The sequence below is a fragment of the Chlorocebus sabaeus genome, chromosome 6 (genome assembly GCF_047675955.1).
Source record: "Chlorocebus sabaeus isolate Y175 chromosome 6, mChlSab1.0.hap1, whole genome shotgun sequence".
Classification (NCBI taxonomy): domain Eukaryota; kingdom Metazoa; phylum Chordata; class Mammalia; order Primates; family Cercopithecidae; genus Chlorocebus; species Chlorocebus sabaeus.
In genome coordinates, this window is record NC_132909.1 from 20551560 (window position 1) to 20574170 (window position 22611).

Here is a 22611-nt window from a genome sequence, read left to right on the forward strand (position 1 = left end):
TTGGAATGGTCTAGTTAGTGACTGCCTCCCCCATTAGACTATAAACCCATGAAAGCATGGACTGTGTCTATCTTGGTCATTGATGGGTTGATAGAGTCACCACAGGCCCCACACAGAGAAGAAAGCCAGCGAATGTTTATCGATGGAATAACTGATGCCTATTCACAATAAGATAATGTTATGACTATTAATAAAGATAATAGTAATAATGCTTCTCATTTGTGTTAATGCATTTGATCCTCAAAATAACCCAAGGGGCTGAGTGAGTTGGCTCGTGCCTATAATCCCAGCACTTTGGGAGGCCGAGGTAGGAGAATTGTTGGAGCCCAAGAGTTCAAGAGGAGCCTGGGCAATGTAGTGAGACCACATCATCTCTACAAAAAATAAACTTAAAAATTAGCCAGGCATGATATCACACACCTGTAGTCCCAACTACTCAGGAGGCTGAGGCAGGAGTATTGCTTAAGCCCAGGAGGTCAAGGCTGCAGAGAGCTATGATCATGCCACTGCACTCCAGCCTGGGCAACAGAGAAAGACCCTGTCTCTAAAATAAAATAAAACAGAATACGGGCGGGCGCGGTGGCTCACGCCTGTAATCCCAGTACTTTGGGAGACTGAGGCGGGCGGATCACGAGATCAGGAGATCCAGACCATCCTGGCTAACACGGTGAAACCCCATCTCTACTAAAAATACAAAAAACTAGCCGGGCGTGGTGGCGGGCGCCTGTAGTCCCAGCTACTCGGGAGGCTGAGGCAGGAGAACAGCGAGAACCCAGGAGGCGGAGCTTGCAGTGAGCCGAGATCGCGCCACTGAACTCCAGCCTGGGCGATTGAGCGAGACTCCGTCCAAAACAAAACAAAACAGAACAGAACACCTATAACCCAAGGAATATTTTATCCTCATTTTACAAATAAGGAAAATGAGGCTTGCAGAGATGTCTCTTGTCTGAGGCAGGCAGCCAGAAGGGCATGGCTGGCCCTTAGCAACCCCATCCAAGTCCTGGGCCCACACGATGTGCCGCACCCACCTTCTGGAAGTCCTTCTTGGAGATGAGGCCACGGGGATCCGTTACGTAGTCCTGGAAGGCTTCAGAGCCCACAATGTCCTTGAGTTTCAGGAACATGTCGAAGAACTTGAGAATCATCTCCACATTGGACGAGGATTCCACGAGCATGTCCACCATCTGCCGGGCGATCGTGCCGTTTACCACGTTCCCTGCAGGCAGCCCCAGGTCAGTATGGCCGCCAGACACTCCCTTCCGGCACCCCACGAGGCTTGCCTCTCTTTCCAGTCCAGGAGCCACCACGCTGCTGGAGTGTCCCTGGCCAGCCGCAGCCTCCCCTCCACGGGTCCCTTCCTGACCCGCATCAGCCTCCTGTGCCAACCTGGCTGATCCTGCCTTTGCCCACCTCCCCCAGTAAAGATAATGATGTCAGGTTGGGCGCGGTGGCTCACGCCTGTAATCCCAGCACTCTGGGAGATCGAGGTGGGTGGATCACTTGAGGCCAGGAGTTTGAGACCTGCCTGGCCAACGTAGTGAAATCCTGTCTCTACTAAAAATACAAAATTATCTGGGTGTGGTGGCATGTGCTTGTAATTCCAGCTACTTGGGAGGCTGAGACGAGAATTGCTTGAACCTGGGAGGCGGAGGTTGCAGAGCTGAGATCGTGCCACTGCACTCCAGCCTGGGTGATGGAGTGAGACTCCGTCTCAAAAAAAAAAAAAAAAAAAAAAGATAACGATGACGTATGCTGAAGGTAGGTGCCAAATGCTACCCTGGCACAATCACACAAAAAGGGAAGTGAGTGACTCTCTGTTTTTACAGAGGAGGAAACTGAGACATAGAGAAACTCATACACTCGAAGTTACATAGCCAGTAAAGCGAGGAGAATGGATTTGAACTCACAGCTGCATGACCTGAGGGCTTACACAGCTAAAGCTTCCACGAGTCCACACAGCCAGGCGGGTCCACAGAAGACTGAGGCCAGTCAATGGTAAGCAGCAAGGAGAGGTGGAGATTAGCAAACTGAGATCCCACACTCCCTCTAAAGGCAGCAGCTGAAGCTTGGCTCCAGTTTATTTTTGTATTTTTAAAATTTTAATGTAGGCTGGGCACAGTCGCTCATGCCTGTAATTCCAGCACTTTAGGAGGCTGAGGCAGGTGGATCACGAGGTCAGGAGTTCAAGACCAGCCTGACCAACATGGCGAAACCCTGTCTCTACGAAAAATACAAAAATTAGCCAGACGCGGTGGTGTGTGCCTGTAATCCCAGCTACTCAGGAGGCTGAGGCAGGAGAATCGCTTGAAACCTGGAGGCAGAGGGTGCAATGAGCCAAGTTCGCGCCATTGCACTCCAGCCTGGGCAACAGAGCAAGACTCCGTCTCAAAAAAAAAAAAATTTTTTTAAATGTAATTTCACATTTATATAAAAGCTGCAAGAATAGTGTAAGGGATCCTCATATATCCACGTTAATCAATTGTTTATCTTTTGCCACATTTGGTTTGTTTTGGGGTTTTGTTTTTTTGAGACAGGGTCTTGCTCTGTCACCCAGGCTGGAGTGCAGTGGTGCGATCACAGCTCGCTGCAGCCTGGACCTCCCGGGCTCTGGTGACCCTCCCACCTCAGCCTCCCAAGTAGCTGGGTCTACAGGCACACACCACCACACTAGGCTGATTTTTGTATTTTTTGTAGAGACAGGATCTCACCACGTTGCCCAGGCTGGTCTTAAACTGCTGGGCTCAAGCGACCCTTGCGCTGGGATTACAGGCACATGCCGCACCCTGCATCGCATTTGTTTTGTAATTCTCTTTCTCTCTGTATATTTTGTTTCTGAACAATTTGAGAGTAAGTTGCAGACATCAGGTCCTTTTACTCTTAAACATTTCGGTGTCTATGTCCTAAAAGACAAGGACATTGTTTAATATAATCACCATGCTATCATGAACATCTAGAGATCTAACATTGATATAATTAAGTTATTTCATCCAATCCAGCTAATTTTTGCCATGTGAGAATGTGGACCCAGGGTCACTGAAGCTTACAGTTTTTCAAGAAAAGCTGGAAATCTTGATGTTTAAAGGGAACCTTCTGATTTTTTTTTTTTTTGAACCGGAGTTTTGCTTTTGTCACCCAGGCTGTAGTGCAATGGCTCACTGCAAGCTCCGCCTCCCAGGTTCAAGCGATTCTCCTGCCTCAGCCTCCTGAGTAGCTGGGATTACAGGCACACGCCACCACACCGGGCTAATTTTTGTATTTTTAGTAGAGACAGGTTTTCACCATGTTGGCCCGGCTGGTCTCAAACTCCTGACTTCCGGTGATCCACCCGCCCAGGCCTCCTAAAGTGCTGGGATGACGGGCATGAGGCACCGCATCTGGCCTATTATGGCTTCTTCACCAACCCGTGGATCCTGACGTGATGTCAGATGGGGTTGAGAGTTAGGGTCTCCTGGGTCTCTGAGGGCCATTCTCAGGCTTCTCTGAACCTCTTTACTGTCCCCTCACCCTCACTCCTGGGTGTTTACCTTCTAGTAGCGACAGCAGCATCACCACCATGTCCTTCTGCAGATCCAGCAGCTCCTTCAGCAGCTCGATCTGGCTTGAGTCCTGGAGACCCCACACCCCAGCTCGGTGAGGGCTGGTCTCTGCAGACACCTCCCCCACCTCTGTTGCTTCTCCGCTCCACACCTACCCAGCTGGATCTAAACCCCTGTTTTCTCCCCTCTTACCTCCGAGGGGACCCGAGTCCAGACATGTTCCTCGGAAGCAGGGGAAGGGGCAGAGAGACAAGATTGTGGGGGTGGGGTTGGAACTTGGGGGAAGGGTCCAATAGGTGATGGGTAGTGGGAAGGCTGGCAGACAGGGAGGACTGGGAGGCTTGCGGGGCAGACATTTGGGGCAGACAGAGACAGAGACAGACAGAGACAAACACTGGGGACAGAGACCCAAGTGTAGGAAGGGATGTGAGCCCAGCACTGTGCCTGGCGTATGGTAGTCTTGACAGATGTATGTTGAATATAATGTGTGATGGCAAGAGTGGGACTCTGGGTTCAGGAGGAAGGCTGTGGAGATAGCCATGTGCTTTCTGGTAAGCCGTCTGTGGGGAACATGGGGCCATGGTGTAGGGCCCATAGAAATCTCCAACACAAAGTTTTGCCTCATGGCCCCTACTTATGTTAGGTTGAGTCACATAAAAGTGCCAATATGTGATCACTTTTGACTCACAAAGTGGTAATTTCTTTTTGAGACAGAGTGTTGCTCTTGTTACCCAAGCTGGAATGCAATAGCACAATCTCGGCTCACTGCAACCTCCACCTCCCAGGTTCAAGCAATTCCCCTGCCTTAGCCTCCCAAGTAGCTGGGATTACAGGCATGCACCACCACACCCGGCTAATATTTTATTTTTAACAGAGGTGGGATTTCTTCTTGTTGGTGAGGCTAGTCTCGAACTCCTGACCTCAGGTGATCCACCACCTCAGCCTCCCAGAGTGCTGGGATTACAGGCATGAGCCACCGTGCCAGGTCCAAAGTGATAATTTCATATGGTTCCACCAAATAAAATGGAGAGGGGAGCGGACGATACCAGATAAATGAGAGGTAAGGGTCCTTTGCTCCCATGCTAGTTCTACAAGTTGTTGATTCCAATCCTAATATATTTGCACAGTTCCAAAGCTCTGCATCCTGGGTCTAAGGTCCTGACACTCCTAATCTCAAGACCCTACAGTGGGTGGGCGCCTGTGCTTTCTGCCTACCCATGATTCAGTCCCTCTCCTCTCTTAACAATCCCTCAATTTTTGCCTGCGGTGTCCCGCATTCCACAGTCAGAGCATATGGGACTGACCCTAACTTCCTGGTTTTATAGGTGGGTATATGACCAGGCCTGGCCAATCAGAGCTCTCTTTCCCAAGGCTATGGTGATTGGTTCAGGGATGGACATGTGACCCAATAGGCCAATCAGAGAGAATCTCAGGGTTTTTTTTTTTCTTGGAGCACTCAGGAAGGAGGAGATCTCTTCCCTCTGGGGCTGTTAAGAGTAGGGTGGATAGGAGCCTAAGGCACGATTTTCTCCAGCCCAGGGAGACAGCCTGCTTCCAAATGCAGTCAAAGAGGGGACAGTTCTGCTGACATCACTCTAAGCCCTGGATCTGTGATATGAACTGATAAATTCCTTATTTTTATTTTTCTTAAGCCACCACTTTGCATTGGATTTCTAGCTTTTGCAACCTAGACTAGATGGTGGCGGATGAATTAGTCCTGCAGGATTTGGAATTCTACACGATGATACCAACATTCTCTAGAATTTTAGGATGATACTAACAGCACAACTTCAGCTGCTGTGACACGGAGGAACTGCATACTAAGTTTAACTCCTTTTCAAAAGTCAGATGACAGCCAGTTAGGGTTTCTGCCAGCCCCTGGGGCGCCTTTGGGCAAATTAGAAAAAAAGGCACCCCCTAAAACACTTCCAGTGGGGAAGTTATAATATGCTGGATACTGTACTGCCATCTGCTGGAAAACTAAACTACTGTAAAAATACACCATGATGTGTAGGATGTGGATGCCCTCAGAGGTCGTGCCTTTGTGCAGTGCACAACCTGCGGAACGGTATATGGCAGCCTTGAATACGGTTACCAGACAGAGGCAGAGCAAATGGATTAAGTGTTCATGAGACATTGGCAAGGCTGCAAAGGGGTGAGGGAAAGAGGAACACAAGGATTATGGAGACGGGAGATGGTACTCAACAGGGACCTTACATCATGAATGCCTGATATGGGTGTCATCTGCCGCAAGCAAGATAAAGAAGCAAAACACTTCCTCAGCCCCAGGTTCGAATCTAGAAGCCAGCCCCATCCTAGCCCAAGGACTGTCTACATCTGAGATGACCTCATCGGAGAGAAAAACAGCAACCAATCATAGAGGAGCTCTGGCCATTGGGGCGGGGCCAACACGTCCCATCAATGGAAGCGTGGATGGAAAACCAGCTGATTGGTGGGGCGGGAGGGGCACAGGAGGAGGCGGGGTCATGCAGAGAACCAATCCAGAAAGAGGATGGATTTGGTCACTGAGAGGGAACCAGTCTGGAACATGCCGGGAGCGCTTGGGTGACAAACTGACCAATGGGGCAAGATTTGGAAATGGACCACTTGGGGGACGCCCGGAAGCAGGTGGATGGAGACCACAGGGGCTCGAACCTGAGCGAGCTTCATCATCATATGGGCGAACACGTGCAGGAATCCCACCACTGCGTCCCAAAGGCGGCTGTGCGCCAGGCTCTGCTGGTTCCCAGTGCAGGGGCCCTGGGAGGCAGAGCGCCGTGTGAGCGGTAAAGGAATCCCTGAGAAGGGATCAGGGATCGCGATGCGGGACCCCCTCCCTTCCCACTTCCGCCCCAGGGGGAGCGCCCTACCTGGATGTACTCAGTGAGGCTGTTGAACACCTGCTTAGCCACCGACATGGCTTTGGAGAAGTTCCTCTTGCCCTGCTCTTCAATGACATCCTTGCCTGAGTAGTACCAGTAGAAGTCGCTGATGGATTCCTGAGGAGGGGGCGGGCAGGGTGTGAGGGGGTGCTGGGGCCGACCATGGCCCTGCAGCCCCCGACCCAAGTCACATATGAGCCGTCTCACGTCCTCACCTGCAGCCGCAGGAGGTAGTCCACCGTGCAGATGATGATGTTAATAGTGGTCGTGTTCCCTGTCTGTGTCCGTAGGTAGTTCTGGAAATCTGGGGAGATGAAAAGTCATTTATCCAGCACCTCCCATGTGCTAGGGGAGATGAACAGTGGGTCATTTATTCATTTATGCAATACTCATGTGTTGAGTGCCTGTTGTATGCCAGAAGGCATATCATTATCAATTTATTTAATAACTGTGAAGTATTTACTATGTGTCAGAGAAAGAAGGATGATCATTTATTCATTTATCTAAAAATACTGGCCAGGTGGCTCATGCCTGTAATCCCAGCACTATGGGAGGTTGAGGTGGGAGGGATGCTTGAGGCCAGGAGTTTGAGACCAGCCTGGGCTGGTCTCAACAAAAAATTTAAAAATTGGCCGGACATAGTGGCTCACACCTATAGCTCCAGCTACCCGGGAGGCTGAGGTGGGACGATCACTTGAACCCAGGAAGTCAAGGCTGCAGTGAGCTGTGATCATGCCACAGTACTCCAACCTGGGCAACGGAGGGAAACCTTGTCAAAAAAAAAAAAAAAAAAAAAAAACCCCACAACGCCAGGGACTGTTTTCTTTTACTACTGTATCCCCAGAGCCTAGAATACTGCATGACACATAGTAAGAATGCAACAAATTTGTTGTAGCAAAGAATATGTGACAATCTTAATCTTGTGAGCATATATTATACACTCAATAAAATATGCTGAATAAATGAACAAGTGACCAATCCTTATGTTCCCTGGCCTTTAGCAGGTGCTCAATAAATATTTGTTGGATAAATGCATGAATATCCCCAGCACGTAGTAGGAATTTGATAAAAATTGTTTGGAAACGAATGAGGGACTGAATCTCTATTTCTCCCTGCTACATAGTTGGTGCTCAAAATACATATTTGTTGGAAAAAACTGAATGAATAAATGACCCACCACCACATTTGACACATAGTAGGCCCTCAATAATATTTTTATTTTATTTTTTGTGTTTATTTTTTGAGACGGAGTTTCACTCTTGTTGCCTGAGCTGGAGTGCAGTGGCGTGATCTAGGCTCACTGCAACCTCTGCCTCCTGGGTTCAAGCAATTCTTCTGCCTCAGCCTCCCAAGTAGCTGGGGTTACAGGCATGCGCCACCACGCTCGGTTAACTTTTTTGTATTTTTAGTTGAGATAGTGTTTCACCATATTGGCAAGGCTGGTCTCCAACTCCTGACCTTGTGATCCACCTGCCTTGGCCTCCCAAAGTGTTGGGATTACAGGCGTGAGCCACCACACCCGGTCAAGGAAATCCCTATTATATTGAGACCTGATAATATATGTTCAATCTGAAATTATATTCACCTATTCCCAAAACAGAAGTTTCGCACTGCCTTACTCTGTGCCATGCATTGTTCTTTTCTGTCCTGTATCGCTCTAGTTAACTGCAAAAGAAATGTGTGGTTCTCATCCTCTCAACCTTGGCTGCACATCAGAACAACCAGGAGGCTTTTAAAAATCCCAGGGCTCAGGCCCAACCCCAGATCAATTAAATTAGAATCTCTAGAGGCAAAATCTGGGCTTCAGTCTCTTTTAAAGCTCCCCAGGCATGCCAGTGTACAATTACGATGAGAACCTCTGCATGAAATTGATTCATGAACGTCTGTCTCATGGGGTGGTTCCCACTATTTAAAAAACATCGTTCTATGGCAGCAAACTGTTAAAGCTGAGTGATGGGTAGTTGGAGTTTTATTATTATTTTGGAGTTTATAGTTGGAGTTTATTATTACTGTAGTATATGATTGGAGGTTTATTATACTGTAGTATATGTTTTTCTTTTTTTGTAGAGACAGGGTCTCCCTATGTTGCCCAGGCTGGTCTTGAAATCCTGGGTTCAGGTGATCCTCCTGCCTCAGCCTCCTAAAGTGCTGGGATTACAGGCATAAGCCACAGTACCCAGCCATGTCCTTTTAAACGTTTATAGCAACATCATGTTGCACAGGAAGGTTTTCACAGCCCCTGAAAGTATTTTCGCCCCCAGTTTTTCTTTCCTCCTAACTTTTTTAGAGTCAGTTCACAATTGCTCTATCACATTGGCTCGATAGAAGGCCCATTTTGCCTAGTTTCATGATATAGACAAAGCCTCCTCAAATATTCAAAATTTTGTAAGCAAAGGTACAGGTTTTCCCATCAACCCTGCTTTCTAACTCCTTTATTTGTCTTAATTTAAATTATTAAACTGTCTTAATTTAAATTGGACTATATGCAAAAATAAAAGATACACAGCTCCTGTTAAAAAAAAATTCTGCCGACTGAAAACACGTTATAGACATGTGCAAATAAATGAAAGACAAACCTTTTGTCTGCTTTGAATAGCACTGACACCTCAAGACATGCAAGGGGTCTGAGATTTGAAAGTTATTTCAAGCATCTATTTGATTGGGTCACGAATTTAGGCAGAGGACTGGGTTGCAAATTTGTTGGGAGATAGCAATTCCTCTCACAACAACATTCTAATTTTCAAAACTTCATATTCCCAAGGAATAAAATATATTTTAAACCCAAAGACTGATTCCATCTTAGTTAAAATTAAAGAATGGGCCGGGCGCAGTGGCTCAAGCCTGTAATCCCAGCACTTTGGGAGGCCGAGACGGGTGGATCACGAGGTCAGGAGATCGAGACCATCCTGGTTAACCCGGTGAAACCCCGTCTCTACTAAAAATACAAAAAACTAGCCAGGCGAGGTGGCGGGCGCCTGTAGTCCTAGCTACTCGGGAGGCTGAGGCAGGAGAATGGTGTAAATCCGGGAGGCGGAGCTTGCAGTGAGCTGAGATCCGGCCACTGCACCCCAGCCTGGGTGACAGAACAAGACTCCGTCTCAAAAAAAAAAAAAAAAAAATTAAAGAATGAAAATCTTAGTCCCAGCTGGGTGTGGTGGCTCACACCTGTAATCCCAGCATTTTAGGAGGCCAAGGCAGGAGGATTGCTTGAATCCAGGAGTTCGAGATCCCCTGAGCAACATAGTGAGATCTCGTCTCTGTAAAAAATAAAAGACAGCCAGGCATGGTGATGCACGCCTGTAGGCCCGGATACTTAGGAGGCTGAGGGGTAGATCACTTGAGCCCGGGAGGCAGAGGTTGTAGTGAGCTGTGATCACACCACTGCACTCCAGTCTGGGCGACAGAGTGAGACTCTGCAAAAAAAAAAAAAAAAAAAAAAAGGAGAAAGAAAATCTTAGTCCCATGGCACAAAGGTATTTAATAAACCTTGAAACACTGGTTGTGGACACAAGAGTTTTTGAAAATTCAAGACAAAGGGATCATGCTTTATCCTTTGTTGAAAGAAAAAGAATGAAGATTAAAGATATTTACAAATCAGTTACCTGACAAAGCACTAACCAAGTGGGTGAAGGTGCTATGGTTCTATGGAAGTTAGATTACTAATTGCTCCAATTCTTGTCATGAAAGTTAATTTCCGGGTAGTCTGTGGTTTCCTAATCATCTGCTAAAGGTTATAACCACAATCTCGAGACTGTACATGTTTGTTATAGGAAATGGCATTGGGTAGAATGTTTTTTGTGCAGAATTTTGACTCTTCTGTAAAGTTGTAAACTAGGTTTGCGGCATGAGACTGTATTTCTCATCACTGATGTTGTGTAATTAATTTGCTGTCATCTTCAATCTTGTTAAATTGGCTGAACCACAACAAAACGGAACTCTTGCTTAAGATAGGAAAGAATCTGTCGGCCTTCATACAGATCTTTCCTCTGCAAAGATTTTATAAGCAAAATAAACAAACGATTCTAATAGATTTATTTTTAAATGCCAGGTAGTTTTTTCCTTTAGGTCTTTTCTGGACTTAAAGTACAGAAATCCACCACGTGTATTGAACTTTGGCAGCCACTGCAGACTGCCTGTGGGAAAATAGCGTGTGACAAATTGTCCATTTGAGCAAATTGATTTTTGGCCAAATTGGTTTTTGGCAGTTTGCTTTTGGGGAATTGGACTGGCCAGAGGAGATGAAGCGGAAGCAAAGTGGCTAGATTCCAGAAATTCCAGAGAGTTTTTCTTTTTTTAGAGGGAGTTTCGCTCTGTTGCCCAGGCTGGAGTGCAATGGTATAAACTCGGCTCACTGCAACCTCCGTCTCATGGGTTCAAGCGATTCTCCTGCCTCAGCCTCCTGAGTAGGTAGGATTACAAGCATGTGCCACCACGCCTGCTATTTTTTTTCTATTTTTAGTAGAGACGGGGTTTCACCATGTTGGCCAGGCTGGTCTCGAACTCCTGACCTCACCCGCCTTTGCCTCCCAAAGTGCTGGGATTACAGGTCTGAGTCACTGTGACCGGCCTCCAGAGAGATTTTTGAAGCTAGGTGGATCAACACTGGCTGGAGAGTGGCCATCATTGATAGCGGGAGGAGGGGATTGGACACTAACTCAGGTAACCTTTCTGTACCCACACCAAACCTCAGCTTCCCCTCCACCGCACACCCCTCCTCCTCACCATTATTGTGCCCCTCACAGAGCAATTGTAGGAATCGGAACAGGTCTTGTGTGAATTCATCATCCGCCATGACCTTCTCTCCTGGGTGGAAAGGAGGGGACAGGGTCCAGGAGGGGTCAGATGCGCCAAGACACAGCACACACATGCACAAGGCCCATGCACACTGCACACGCATGCACAAAGCACGGGGGTGCTGGGAGGAGTAGCCGCCACTCCAAAGACGCTGTGAGGGCCATGGGCATCCATGACGCCAGGTGGTCTTGACCTCAGAGCCCATGACATCAGCAGATGGAGACCCGAGGGGCCCTGAGTCATGAAGCTGAGGCCTCAAGTGTCTTTCTACATCAGTGCCCTCTGATGTCACCACTTGTGTTACATTCGGGAGTGTCTGCTGACCTAGCAGACATTCAGGCAGCTGGTAATTCCCTCAGCCCCCCTTCAGGCCGTGGAGGTTAATGGATTATGGGGGTTTGGGTCACCTTCACACAAACGCTCTGGGCAGGGGAAGATTGGGCTGGGATAAGGGATGGAGATTGAAAGCCAGCCAATTGGCCCAGATGCCTTGAAAGCAGCCAATCCAGGAGTAGCAGAAGGGAGGCGTGTAAACAAGGGCCAATCAGAATGGGCATCTGAAAGAAGCAAATCATGGTGGGCAGTAGGGGAGGAGGCTAGACCGCAAATGGGCCAACCAGAGCAGGCGCAGATGAGGCAGGCGCTGAGGGGGCAGGCGCACACCAATCAGAGTGGATGCCGGAGGCAACCAATTCGGTTGGTGGGTGGGAAACGCTGACCGACCAATCTGAGGTCGGGGCGCAAAGAGCAGAGTAGGTGGGAGTGGGGATCACTCCACACCGGGACTGCGAATCTGGGCCTGGAAGACCAACAATATCCAGCTGGAAAGAGATCTTTGCCGTGTTTTCTAGCTTCTGTTTTACACACGGGGAGAGTGAAGCTTAGGGAAGGTAAGAGGCTTGTTCACAGGCCCATGTATTCTCAGTGGCTGGTCTGGGGCCTGAATCATGCTCCCCAGACTCCTGATCTCCAGGTTTTGCACTGGCAGGGCGCACCTGCCGAAGTCCCTCCCTCCCCTCCACGTCCCAGATCCTCAGCCCCCAGGTGGAGGGGCGGACGGGGTTAGGAGGGGTGGGTGGCAGCAGCACAGCACAGGGGTGGGCTGGGGGAATTACCGTTCTGGCGATTGATGACTGGGGCAGCCAACAGGATGGGAGGAGGAAGCAGGAGAAAAGAGAGAAAAAGAGAGAGGGAGACAGAGACCGCAAACACACACAATGACAGTCAGGGACAAAGACACAGAAAGACACACACAGAGAGAGGAACAACCCACAGAGAGAAAGGCAGAGTGATAAAGAGACAGAAGGAAGTACATTAGCAAGGAATGGGATAGGAAATGAGGGTAAAAGCAGAGGGAATGAAAGAAGAGGATGGAGAAGGAGAGAGAGAGATGAAGACACAGAGGTGGAAAGGCCGGAGCGAGGATCAGGGTAGAAAGGTTAGACACGTCACAACACGGCAAAGAGGAGACGTGATTAACCCGGATTAGGGACATTAATAAGAGAACAGCAACCAGGGCGTGACATTTGGGGCACGTGGAGGGTGGGGTCCGTGTGGTGATGGGTGAAAACACAAGACAGAATGACTTCTGGTCGGCGGGGGAAGGTGGGTGGTGGACATGGGTAGGGAGACCCCGGGGGGATGGAGGGGGTGGGACTGGGGGACCACAGCAGAGGGAGGGACCCAAGGGAGCCCTTGGGAACCAGTGTCTTCGAGGAAGGGAGCTTTGGGCAATGGTGGGTGGGGGTGGGTGGCGGAATCCCGAAAGAAGATGTCCCAGGGAGAGGGAAGCCCAAGGGAGGGCCTCACCAGTGCCATCCTCGTTCACCATGCCCAGCCCCTCGGCCTTGTTCTGTCTCTCAAAGGCATTGAGATCCAGTACGCTGAGGAAAAGAAAGGAAAAACGGGGGTGGATGTGATAAAGCCTCTGCCCTCCTCTCTTCCAGGGCCTGGCAGCTCCCAACCATGGTAGGCTGGAGAGCCACAGTATATCATGTATGCGCTGAAATCAAGAGGAAGCAGAAATGAAGAGTTGGCAGAAGCTAGGACATAAGGTAGGGCCAGGATGAACCATGTGCAAGCTGAAATAATGAAGAACCAGAAACCACCCATTTAGCAAAAGCTGCAGAGGGTAGGAAAAGTCAGCCGGCAGCAAGAGACGAATAAAGGCAGACAACAGTAGAGGCATATTAAGAGGGGTCATCAGAGAGCTCCTAAATCTCCCTGTCAAGTTCCCCTTGAGTTCTCAAGTTTTTGGTTCCACTGTCTGGAATCCATAATGCAACTCATTCTTCAAGCCTATGACATTTTGCCTTCCTTATTGTTCTACATTAATTCTTTTTTTTTTTTTTTTTTTTTTTGAGACGGAGTCTTTGCTCTGTCGCCCAGGCTGGAGTGCAGTGGCACGAACTCGGCTCACTACAAGCTCCGCCTCCCAGGTTTACGCCATTCTCCTGCCTCAGCCTCCCGAGTAGCTGGGACTACAGGCGCCCGCCACCTCGCCCGGCTAGTTTTTTTTTTTTTTGTATTTTTTTAGTAGAGACGGGGTTTCACCGGGTTAGCCAGGATGGTCTCGATCTCCTGACCTCGTGATCCGGCCGTCTCGGCCTCCCAAAGTGCTGGGATTACAGGCTTGAGCCACCGCGCCCGGCCTACATTAATTCTTATAATAAATTCCCTGTTATTTGAGCGATTCTGAGTGAGTCTCTTTCCCTGGACTGAAAGAGCAGAATCTGAACCGGAAATGGTACCAGGAGTGGGGTGGCAGTGGTACCAAACAGAGCTTAACAAGAAGAGGTCCACTCGAACCTACCTGCATGTTTGCATCAGTGCCTGGATACTCTGGAAGAAGCCAACTTCCTTCTTGTCCTTAAGATAATCCAGCATTTTCTGCAGAGGGGGAGGCAGGGGAGGAGGAACTGGGAGTCACACAAGAACCTCCCACCCCTCTTTGCCTTCCTCTGAAGTCCCTTTGCCTCTGTTACCTGCTGGACCTCAGCATTGCCTCCATTGAGGATGGAGATGCCCAGCTTCAGGGTGGAGGACACCATGGCACCTGTCTCTCCTGGAGGGAGTGGGAGACAAAAGATGGTCCACCCAGTTGGAAGGCAGTGTGTTCCACCCAACAGAAAACAGTCATCCCAAGGGATGTGAGAAAGGGGATGTAAGAGTGTGCCAAGGTGTGCATGCAGGGGTGATTGTGATTGAAGGATGAGTGAGAAATTGCAAGGCAGGTATGCAAGGGGAAGCTGCAAGGGCTGGGGTGTGCGTGCAAACCACAGGCACGGAGGGGTGGCAAATGGGTCCATAGGAAATGGGTGAGCCGGGAAGAGTGAGGATAGGATGAGTGCACTCGGAAGAGCCCAATGCACATGTGAGGGGCACCTTTGCAGGCACTGATCATCTGCAGCACCATCTCGGCCGCCCCCCGGGTGTGCAGCCGTGCTTGCTGGTATAGGAGCCGCTGTTTCTCCATCTCTTTCTCCTGGGCAGGGAGGCAGACCCATGGGGGCAAGTTCAGGCTTTCCAGCCCAGCCTTTCCCCCTCACATTCTCACTTCCACCCTCCCTGTTCCAGCCACATCCACAACTCACTCCTTCAACCGTGAGCTCCTTCCATCCCCTGGGGCTCACACCCTTGATATAGCTCCTGTACCTAGCATGGGGCTAGGCATAGGGCAAAATCTACATAAATCAGAGCTGGGCATGCAGCAGTCTTAACCTGGGTCCATGGGCCTCCAGGCCATCTGTGAACTTGGATGATGAAAAGTTACATTTTTATGTTTTCCATCCTTTAACAGAAATGTAGCATTTCCTTCCTTTATGGATGAAACCATAAATCACAGTAATATTAGCAAAACCTGTGGCTTTGTCACCAATAAAAATCACAGATGTGGCCGGGCGCAGTGGCTCATGCCTGTAATCCCAGCACTTTGGGAGGCTGGGGTGGGGAGATCACGAGGTCAGGAGGTCAAGATCATCCTGGCTAACAGGGTGAAACCCCGCCTCTACTAAAAATACAAAAAATTAGCCGGGCGTGGTGGCAGACGCCTTTAGTCCCAGCTACTTGGGAGGCTGAGGCAGGAGAATCGTTTGAACCAGGGAGGCGGAGCTTGCAGTGAGCCGAGATCGCGCCACTGCACTCCAGCCTGGGCGATAGAGCAAGACTCCGTCTCAAAAAAAAAAAAAAAAAAAAAAATTCACAGATGTTTCCATACCACATTATTATTAATGTATATTCCATATGACATTATTACTGCAGAATTAGAACCATTTCCTATTGAAATTCTGCTCTTTAGGTCCAGGAAGAGAGATTCACAATGGCTCAAAGATGTCTTTAAATATCACTTATGTTCATCACTACTTCTCAATTATAGTAGCTGCTGGATCCATTGCTAGATCTTTTTTTTTTTTTTGAGATGGAGTCTCACTCTGTCACCCAGGCTGGAGTGCAATGGCGTGATCTCGGCTCACTGCAACCTCCACCTCGTGGATTCAAGCTATTCTCCTGCCTCAGCCTCCTGAGTAGTTGGGATTACAGGCACGTGCCACCATGTCCAGCTAATTTTTGTATTTTTAGTAGAGACAGGGTTTCACCATGTTGGCCAGGCTGGTCTTGAACTCCTGGACTCAGGTGATCCACCCGCCTTGGCCTCCCAAAGTGCTGGGATTACAGGTGTGAGCCACCGTGCCCTGCCTTAGATCTTATTTGATAGATTAACAACGTGCAAGTACTACTGGATCACAAATTCATTTTAAAAATATTTTGATAGCTATTCAATACTTGTTTCCTCTGCTATGAATTCATTTTATACATTTAAAAACATGATCCTGAGAAAGTCTTCACCAGGTGCCAGAAGGGACTCTGGCACAGAAACAGTTAAGAAAACTATGAAGTAAATGCTTGCTGACTGTCTCAATGAATGAATGGATCAGTGAATTGCACGTTTCCTAGCTCTTTCTTGCTACCTGGCCTTGGCATATACTATTCTCCCTACGTGGAACATTTTTCTCTTTTTCTTCAACTGGCAGGCTCCTTTTATCCTTCTGCTCAGAAGTCCCCTCCTCTGAGAAGCCCTCCCTGATAACTTTTCCTGCAGGCTGGGTCAGGCACCTTGCTTGGGCTGCTGTATCCCCGCAAGGTTCCCCCATAATCATCCCAGCCCTCACCCCTCTGCCTGAGCTTCCCCCATGACCATGGTGCACACCCTGTGGTGTTAGTTTGGCTAGTGTTATCTGTCTCCCCAGTGGACTGACTTGGCCACTGTTGTGTCCCCAGAGCTTTGCTGAATGAATGGGAGATGACTGCAGTCAGGGTCCCCCATCCCTTCCCTCCAGGACCTCCTGAGCCCACCTACCTCAAAGGAGACCTCAACCTCCTCTTCACCTTCGCCGTTCTCCCCTCCCTCCTCCAGGTGGCAGCTCTGGGGAGGGGGCATCAGTTAAGAGATGAACAAAGCAGACCCCTCCATCCCGCCCCAGCCCTTTTTGTGGACAAGCACTGCAGGTGGGGAGAGGGAAACCCGCCCCAGATGAGGTGGGTGGGGCCTCACCTTTGCCATGATGTCGGCATAGGCCATGTACAGGTAATCCTCGTCCAGTTTGCTGGGGAAGTAAGCAGGGGAGTGGTCAGGACCTGGTGGAGAGGACCCCCATCTCATAAGAGCTTCTGGGCTGGGCACGGTGGCTCATGACTGTAATCCCAACACTCTGGGAGGCTGAGGCGGGCAGATCACTTGAGGTCAGGAGTTTGAAATGAACCTAGCCAACATGGTGAAACCCCATCTCTACTAAAAGTACAAAAAAATTAGCTGGGCGTGATGGTGTGTGCCTATAATCCCAGCTACTCTGGAGGCTGAGGCAGGAGAATTGCTTGAACCCAGGAGGCAGACGTTGCAGTGAGCTGACATTGCGCCACTGCACTCCAGCCTGGGTGACAGAGCAAGACTCCATCTCAAAAAAAAAAAAAAAAAAAAAAAAAAAGAGCTTCTGGTTTCCTTTAGAGGGCCAACCCTCCCCATACTCAGGCTGTGTGGCTCAGGTGGCTGGAGTGGCCATTGCCAGGGTGGCTTATGACAGATGCATGGCCGATGAGGACTTTTATCTGTGTGGCCACGATGACAGGTAAGAAACGGTCATGTTGTCCATGCTGTCCAGTAAAATCCATTCTGGAAGTTGTTGTTTTGTTTATTTGTTTTTGAGGCAGGGTCTTGCTCTGTTGGCCAGGCTGGAGTGCAGTGGTACAATCAAGGCTTACTGCAGCCTCGACCTCCCAGGCTCAAGTGATCCTCCCACCTCAGCCTCCTGAGTACCTGGGACTATAGGCACATACCACCACACCTGGCTAATTTTTCTATTTTTTTGTAGAGATGGGGTCCTGCTATGTTGCTCAAGCTGGTCTCGAACTCCTGGCCTCCCAAAGTACTGAGATTAAAGGCATGAGCCACCACACCTGGCCCATCCAGTGAGGTTTGCTGGAGCTAATGGCGGAGGCACTACCTTTCCACTGGGGATGCTAAAATGGAGTGATGGAAGGCTGGAGCTCCCAGGGCCCTCTTGCCATGTGTCAGCCCAATAACAAGTATGGCCAATCCCTTTCTGCTTGGGTCTCCTGTACAATGGCCAACACCTGCTGAGTGTTTACACGAACACTATGTCAGTGCCTGTTCTAGGTGCCTTGTATATATTAACAAACTGACCCTCACAGTCATTCAGTTGGGTGGGTATGTTACTAGCCCTATTTTATAGGTGGGGGAACTAAGATACAAAGACCCTTCTTGGCTGGGGTCACACAGCTTGCACTGGGACTCAACCTGGATGGCCAAACTCCAGAGACATTGCTCTCCCACAGGATGCAAAATGGGACACTCAAATTCTTCATCACCTTGCAGCCCGAGATGGCCTCCTGTCAGAGTTTCTGGCCAATGAGATCTGTGTGGAAGCCCACCAGAGAGATAAAGAGACCAAAGATCTCTTGGATAAAGAGACCAAAGAAGGCTGGGCGAGGTGGCTCGCACCTATAATCCTAGCACTTTGGGAGGCTGAGGTGGGCGGATCACCTGAGGTCAAGAGTTTGAGACCAGCCTGGACAACATGGTGAAATCCCGTCTCTACTAAAAATACAAAAAAAAAAAAAAAAAAGGAAAGAAAAGAAAAGAAGAAAGAAAAATAGCTGGGCACGGTGGCATGCACCTGTAATCCCAGCTACTCTGAAGGCTGAGGCAGAAGAATCGCTTGAACCCGGGAGATGGAGGTTGTAGTGAGCCAAGATCACGCCACTGCACTCCAGCCTGGGCACAAGAGCAAAACTCCGTCTCAAAAAAAAAAAAAGAGAGAGAGAGAGAGAGAGAGAGACCAAAGATCTTGCTAAGGGTGAAGAGTGGGGAGCCTTTCTCCTTCTTTCTGCCTGGCATGTGGCCGTGATGCCTGGAAGTGCAGCATCTACCCAGGACTACAGACAAAAGCTCAGAAAGGCAGAGCAGAAAGTTAGAAAAACCCTGGGCCCCTGTCAGTGTCCCTGTGCCACTGCCCAGTCCTGAAGTCTTTAGCTCTTGACTTCACGTCATATAAGAAAAATAAACCCCTGCCAGGCGTGGTGGCTCACGCCTGTAACCCCAACACTTTGGGAGGCTGAGTGGGGAGGACTGCTTGAGCTTAGGAGTTTGAGACCAGCCTGGGCAACATAGTGAGACAACTATCTCTACCAAAAAAAAAAAAAAAAAAAAAAATAGCCAGGCATGGAGGCACATGCCTGTAGTCCCAGCTACCAGCAGGCTGAAGCAGAAGGATCTCTTGAGCCTGGGGTGATGTGGAGTGGGGGGGTCTGAGCTGCAGTGAGCTATGATATGACACTGCATTCCAGCCTGGGCAAGAGAGCAAGATTGTCTCAAAAAATAAAAAATAGGCCAGGTGCAGTGGCTCACGCCTGTAGTCCCAGCACTTTGGGAGGCCGAGGCGGGAGGATCACTTGAGGTCAGGAGTTTGAAACAAGCATGGCCAACATGGTGGGAACCCATCTCTACTAAAAATACAAAAATTAGCTGGGTGTGGCAGTGGGCGCCTGTAATCCCACTTGCTTGAACCTGGGAGGCGGAGGTTGCAGTGAGCTGAGATTGTGCCACTGCACTCCAGGCTGGGTGACACAGTGAGACTCCATCTCAAAAAATAAATAAATAAATCAAAGAAAACAAAATGAAAAATAAATCCCTGTGCCTTCATTCCTTTATCCACACAAAGGAGCTGCAATAATCCGTCTCACAGTGTGGCGGTTAAGTGAGAGGATATAGATGTCACCGCTTAGCTTGGTGCCTGACACATAATAAGCATTTGATGAATGGCTGCCTGCTATTGTCAGCAGTAGCAGCAGCAGCTGCGCCATGTGCATCACAATTATTTATTACTAAGCCTGTCATTAGCCCACATGAAGCCTTTGAGGGAATTAGAGAAAATTCCCCCACTACTTCTGTCTGTTGGAAATTTGTCCTACATATGGATTTTTTTCATAATATACTGATTTTATTTGAGCAAGACACTTTCTTCTAGAAAAGCCTAGTTAATCTACATTGTCTGTGATGTGAACCCCTCAGAGATGCCCCTGTGAACTGTTCAGCCATGCAACGGTGTATGGTGGGTGTGCCTGTCCTAACAAAGTGACATTTATGTTTCTTTTCTTTTCTTTTTGAGACAGAGTCTCACTCTGTTGCCCAGGCTGGAGTGCAGTGGTATGATCTTGGCTCACTGCAACCTCCACCTCCTGGGTTCAAGCGATTCTCCTGCCTCAGCCTCCTGAGTGGATGGGATTACAAGTGCCCATCACCAAGCCTGGCTATTTATTGTATTTTTGTAGAAATGGGGTTTCTCCATGTTGGCCAGGCTGGTCTTGAATTCCTGGGCTCAAGTGATCGCCTGCCTTGGCCTCCTAGAGTGCTGGGACTATAGGCGTGAGCCACTGTGCCTGGCCGGCAAAGTGACATTTAAAGATCTGTCTGTCCTGGGCCTCCCCAGGACCTGGAGGACCTCTCCTGAGGCACAGGGAGGCTGCTGGGCTGGAGTTGGGGGCGGCCAGGTGCCCCTCTTTCCCAGGACCTTGGGGGCATTTCTGGGGCCCTAGGAAGAGTCCTCACCTCTTTTCCGTCAGGGCAGTGCGGCTGAAGTGCAGGACCAACTGGTGCAGGGGGTCTGGCTTCTTTTCTTCCACCTCTTCCTCCTCCTCCTCCTGCTCCCCAGCTTTCTGGGGGGAGAGTAGAGGCTTGTGGAGAGTGTTTCTAGAGTCCCCTTCTATCACCTCCCCCATGTCCCTGTTGGTCTGGATTTTTTTTCTCTTTTCCCACATTCTGCGCCCTACTTTGGTACTACTCAAGCCAGGAGCTGGCATTTCTATACCCCTTGATGTGGAACACACCCCCTGGAGGTGTACCAAGGGTGGCCTCCACCCCAGCCCTATCCAGCTCACCCCCCACTCCCCCAGGCGGGCCCCCGCTCACTGAAAGGTCATCTATCATGCGGTCCTCAAAACTGTGGTCTTCAGTCAGGATCCATGCAGCCTTGTAGCTCTCCAGGAACATGTTACATGCCCGGTGCCTGCAGGGGAGAGGTGCGACGTCACTGGGACGCGCCCTCCTCCATGCCTCCTGACCTCCCATGCGCCTGCAGCCCCCAGCCATCCCCAAGGCGCCATCACGTTGGCCCTCCATTTTCCAGACTCTCCAGCCACCCTTTCTCCGCGGCCCTTCACGCTCCCTTTGTCCCTGGGGGCCTTACGTGGGCAGGTTGTACAGGGGCGTCATACGGAAACAGGCCACGACTGCCCGCCGGCGCTGCTTGGACAAAAGCTTGTGCCACACGGCCTTCTTAGACTTGTAAGGGTGCTCGGTCTGGGGAGGGGATAGCGGGACAGTCACATCCCCAGATCCTGCCCCTCTCACTCCAAGCCCTGGATGAAACTGCCCAGCTGCGCCCAAGTTCATATTCAGGTACGACACACACGGCAGAAGGAAAACCTTGTCTCCACCAACAGAGTCAGGGTCCTGACTCCGCCTCCAGACCTAAGTTTCCATCCTAGGCCTGGTCCCACAGAGCCAGGACCACGACCCAGGCCACGACCAATTCTACGACCCACCCAAGGCCCTGCCCACGAACTCAATGCTTCTCCTCTAGGCCCCACCCCTAGATCTAAAATTCTGCCCCTTCCCCGTCCCGCCCCCAGATGCAAGATTAAGCAGCAGACCCCTCCCCCGATCCATTCTAAGGCTCACCGTAAATTCCAGGATCCACCTCCTGCCCCGCCCCAAAACTTAATAGTCATCTCCAGACCCCACCCACATTCTTAAAGCCCCTCCCCCCGCCAGGCTCCGCCCAGAGACCCAGCAGAAAGACCCCCCTCCGGCCCCACCCACCTGGTCCAGGTGGTAGAGCACGGCTGACACTTCCTGGACTCTGCGCACGATTTTCTCGGGGTCGTCGGCGTCCTCCTCACGACCTGGGACGCCCCGGTACAGGGCCATCTGCCAGCGCAGAGACGGGGAGCCTTCGACCTGAGAGGAGGAAGGAGGGGTCGCCGGCGTGAGGGACTCTCCCCACAAGGTCGGCCGGATGTCCTCTTTCCGTTTTTGGGAGCACTCAGTGGATGAGTGCATGTTGAGGCCTTTCTTCTTCATCATTTTGTTTTGAGATGGAGCCTCGCCCCGTCACCCAGGCTGGAGGGCAGTGGTGCGATCTCGGCTCACTGCAACCTCTGCCTCCTGGGCTCCAGCGATTCTCCTACCTCAGCCTCCCGAGCAGCCAGGACTACAGGCACCCGCCACCACACCCGTCTAATTTTGTACTTTTAGTAGAGAGACGGGGTTTCACCGTGTTGGCCAGGCTGCTCTCGAACTCCTAACCTGATCTACCCGCCTTGACCTTCCAAACTGTTGGGATTACAGGCGTGAGCCATTGTGCCAGGCCTAATTGTTGTATTTTTAGTAGAAACGTGGTTTTGCCACGTTGGCTAGGCTGGTCTCAAACTCCTGACCTTTGAGGTCTTTCTTCGATGCCTGGTCTTTGGTAAATGCTCAAACCTTTGCTAATATTGTGGTTATTATTCTGACTTGCTTCTTTTGCTTGCAGAGAAAGGAGGCATACCTTTCCCTGAAGGTGAAGGTTGTTGTTCAGAAATTCCCGGACCTCCTCATCTGTGTCTTTCTGGGGAGACAGGGCCAGGCTGGGTCACTCTGGAGGTCCCAGCCTCCTTCCTGACCCACAGCCCTTTCCTTCCAGGCCCAGTACCCCAGGAACTGAAGGGGTTTTTCTTGGGGCAGGGGGTCTGAAACAAAAGGATGCAGAGGTAGACAGGGGTCGGAAGGGGTCCTAGAGGGGCCAGAGGGTCACAGAGTCACCTTGAAGATACAGTAAGGATTTGAG

At 50.0% G+C, this 22611-nt stretch overlaps 1 protein-coding gene across 1 annotated transcript in view; it reads right to left on the reverse strand.

Moving 5' to 3' along the window:
• The window catches only part of RYR1 (ryanodine receptor 1), a 168570-nt gene that overhangs the window by 38982 nt on the left and 106977 nt on the right, over nucleotides 1–22611 (reverse strand). The window contains exons 72-88 of the mRNA XM_073016520.1: nucleotides 22333–22392; nucleotides 21606–21743; nucleotides 20971–21083; nucleotides 20694–20790; nucleotides 20334–20440; nucleotides 16764–16815; nucleotides 16569–16634; nucleotides 14597–14696; nucleotides 14197–14276; nucleotides 14025–14101; nucleotides 13022–13095; nucleotides 11141–11221; nucleotides 6634–6722; nucleotides 6407–6535; nucleotides 6192–6296; nucleotides 3525–3606; nucleotides 1029–1216 (exon numbers count right to left, since the gene is read on the reverse strand). Coding sequence (XP_072872621.1) covers nucleotides 1029–1216; nucleotides 3525–3606; nucleotides 6192–6296; nucleotides 6407–6535; nucleotides 6634–6722; nucleotides 11141–11221; nucleotides 13022–13095; nucleotides 14025–14101; nucleotides 14197–14276; nucleotides 14597–14696; nucleotides 16569–16634; nucleotides 16764–16815; nucleotides 20334–20440; nucleotides 20694–20790; nucleotides 20971–21083; nucleotides 21606–21743; nucleotides 22333–22392 — 1638 coding nt within the window. The remainder of the gene's footprint in view (nucleotides 1–1028; nucleotides 1217–3524; nucleotides 3607–6191; nucleotides 6297–6406; nucleotides 6536–6633; nucleotides 6723–11140; nucleotides 11222–13021; nucleotides 13096–14024; nucleotides 14102–14196; nucleotides 14277–14596; nucleotides 14697–16568; nucleotides 16635–16763; nucleotides 16816–20333; nucleotides 20441–20693; nucleotides 20791–20970; nucleotides 21084–21605; nucleotides 21744–22332; nucleotides 22393–22611) is intronic.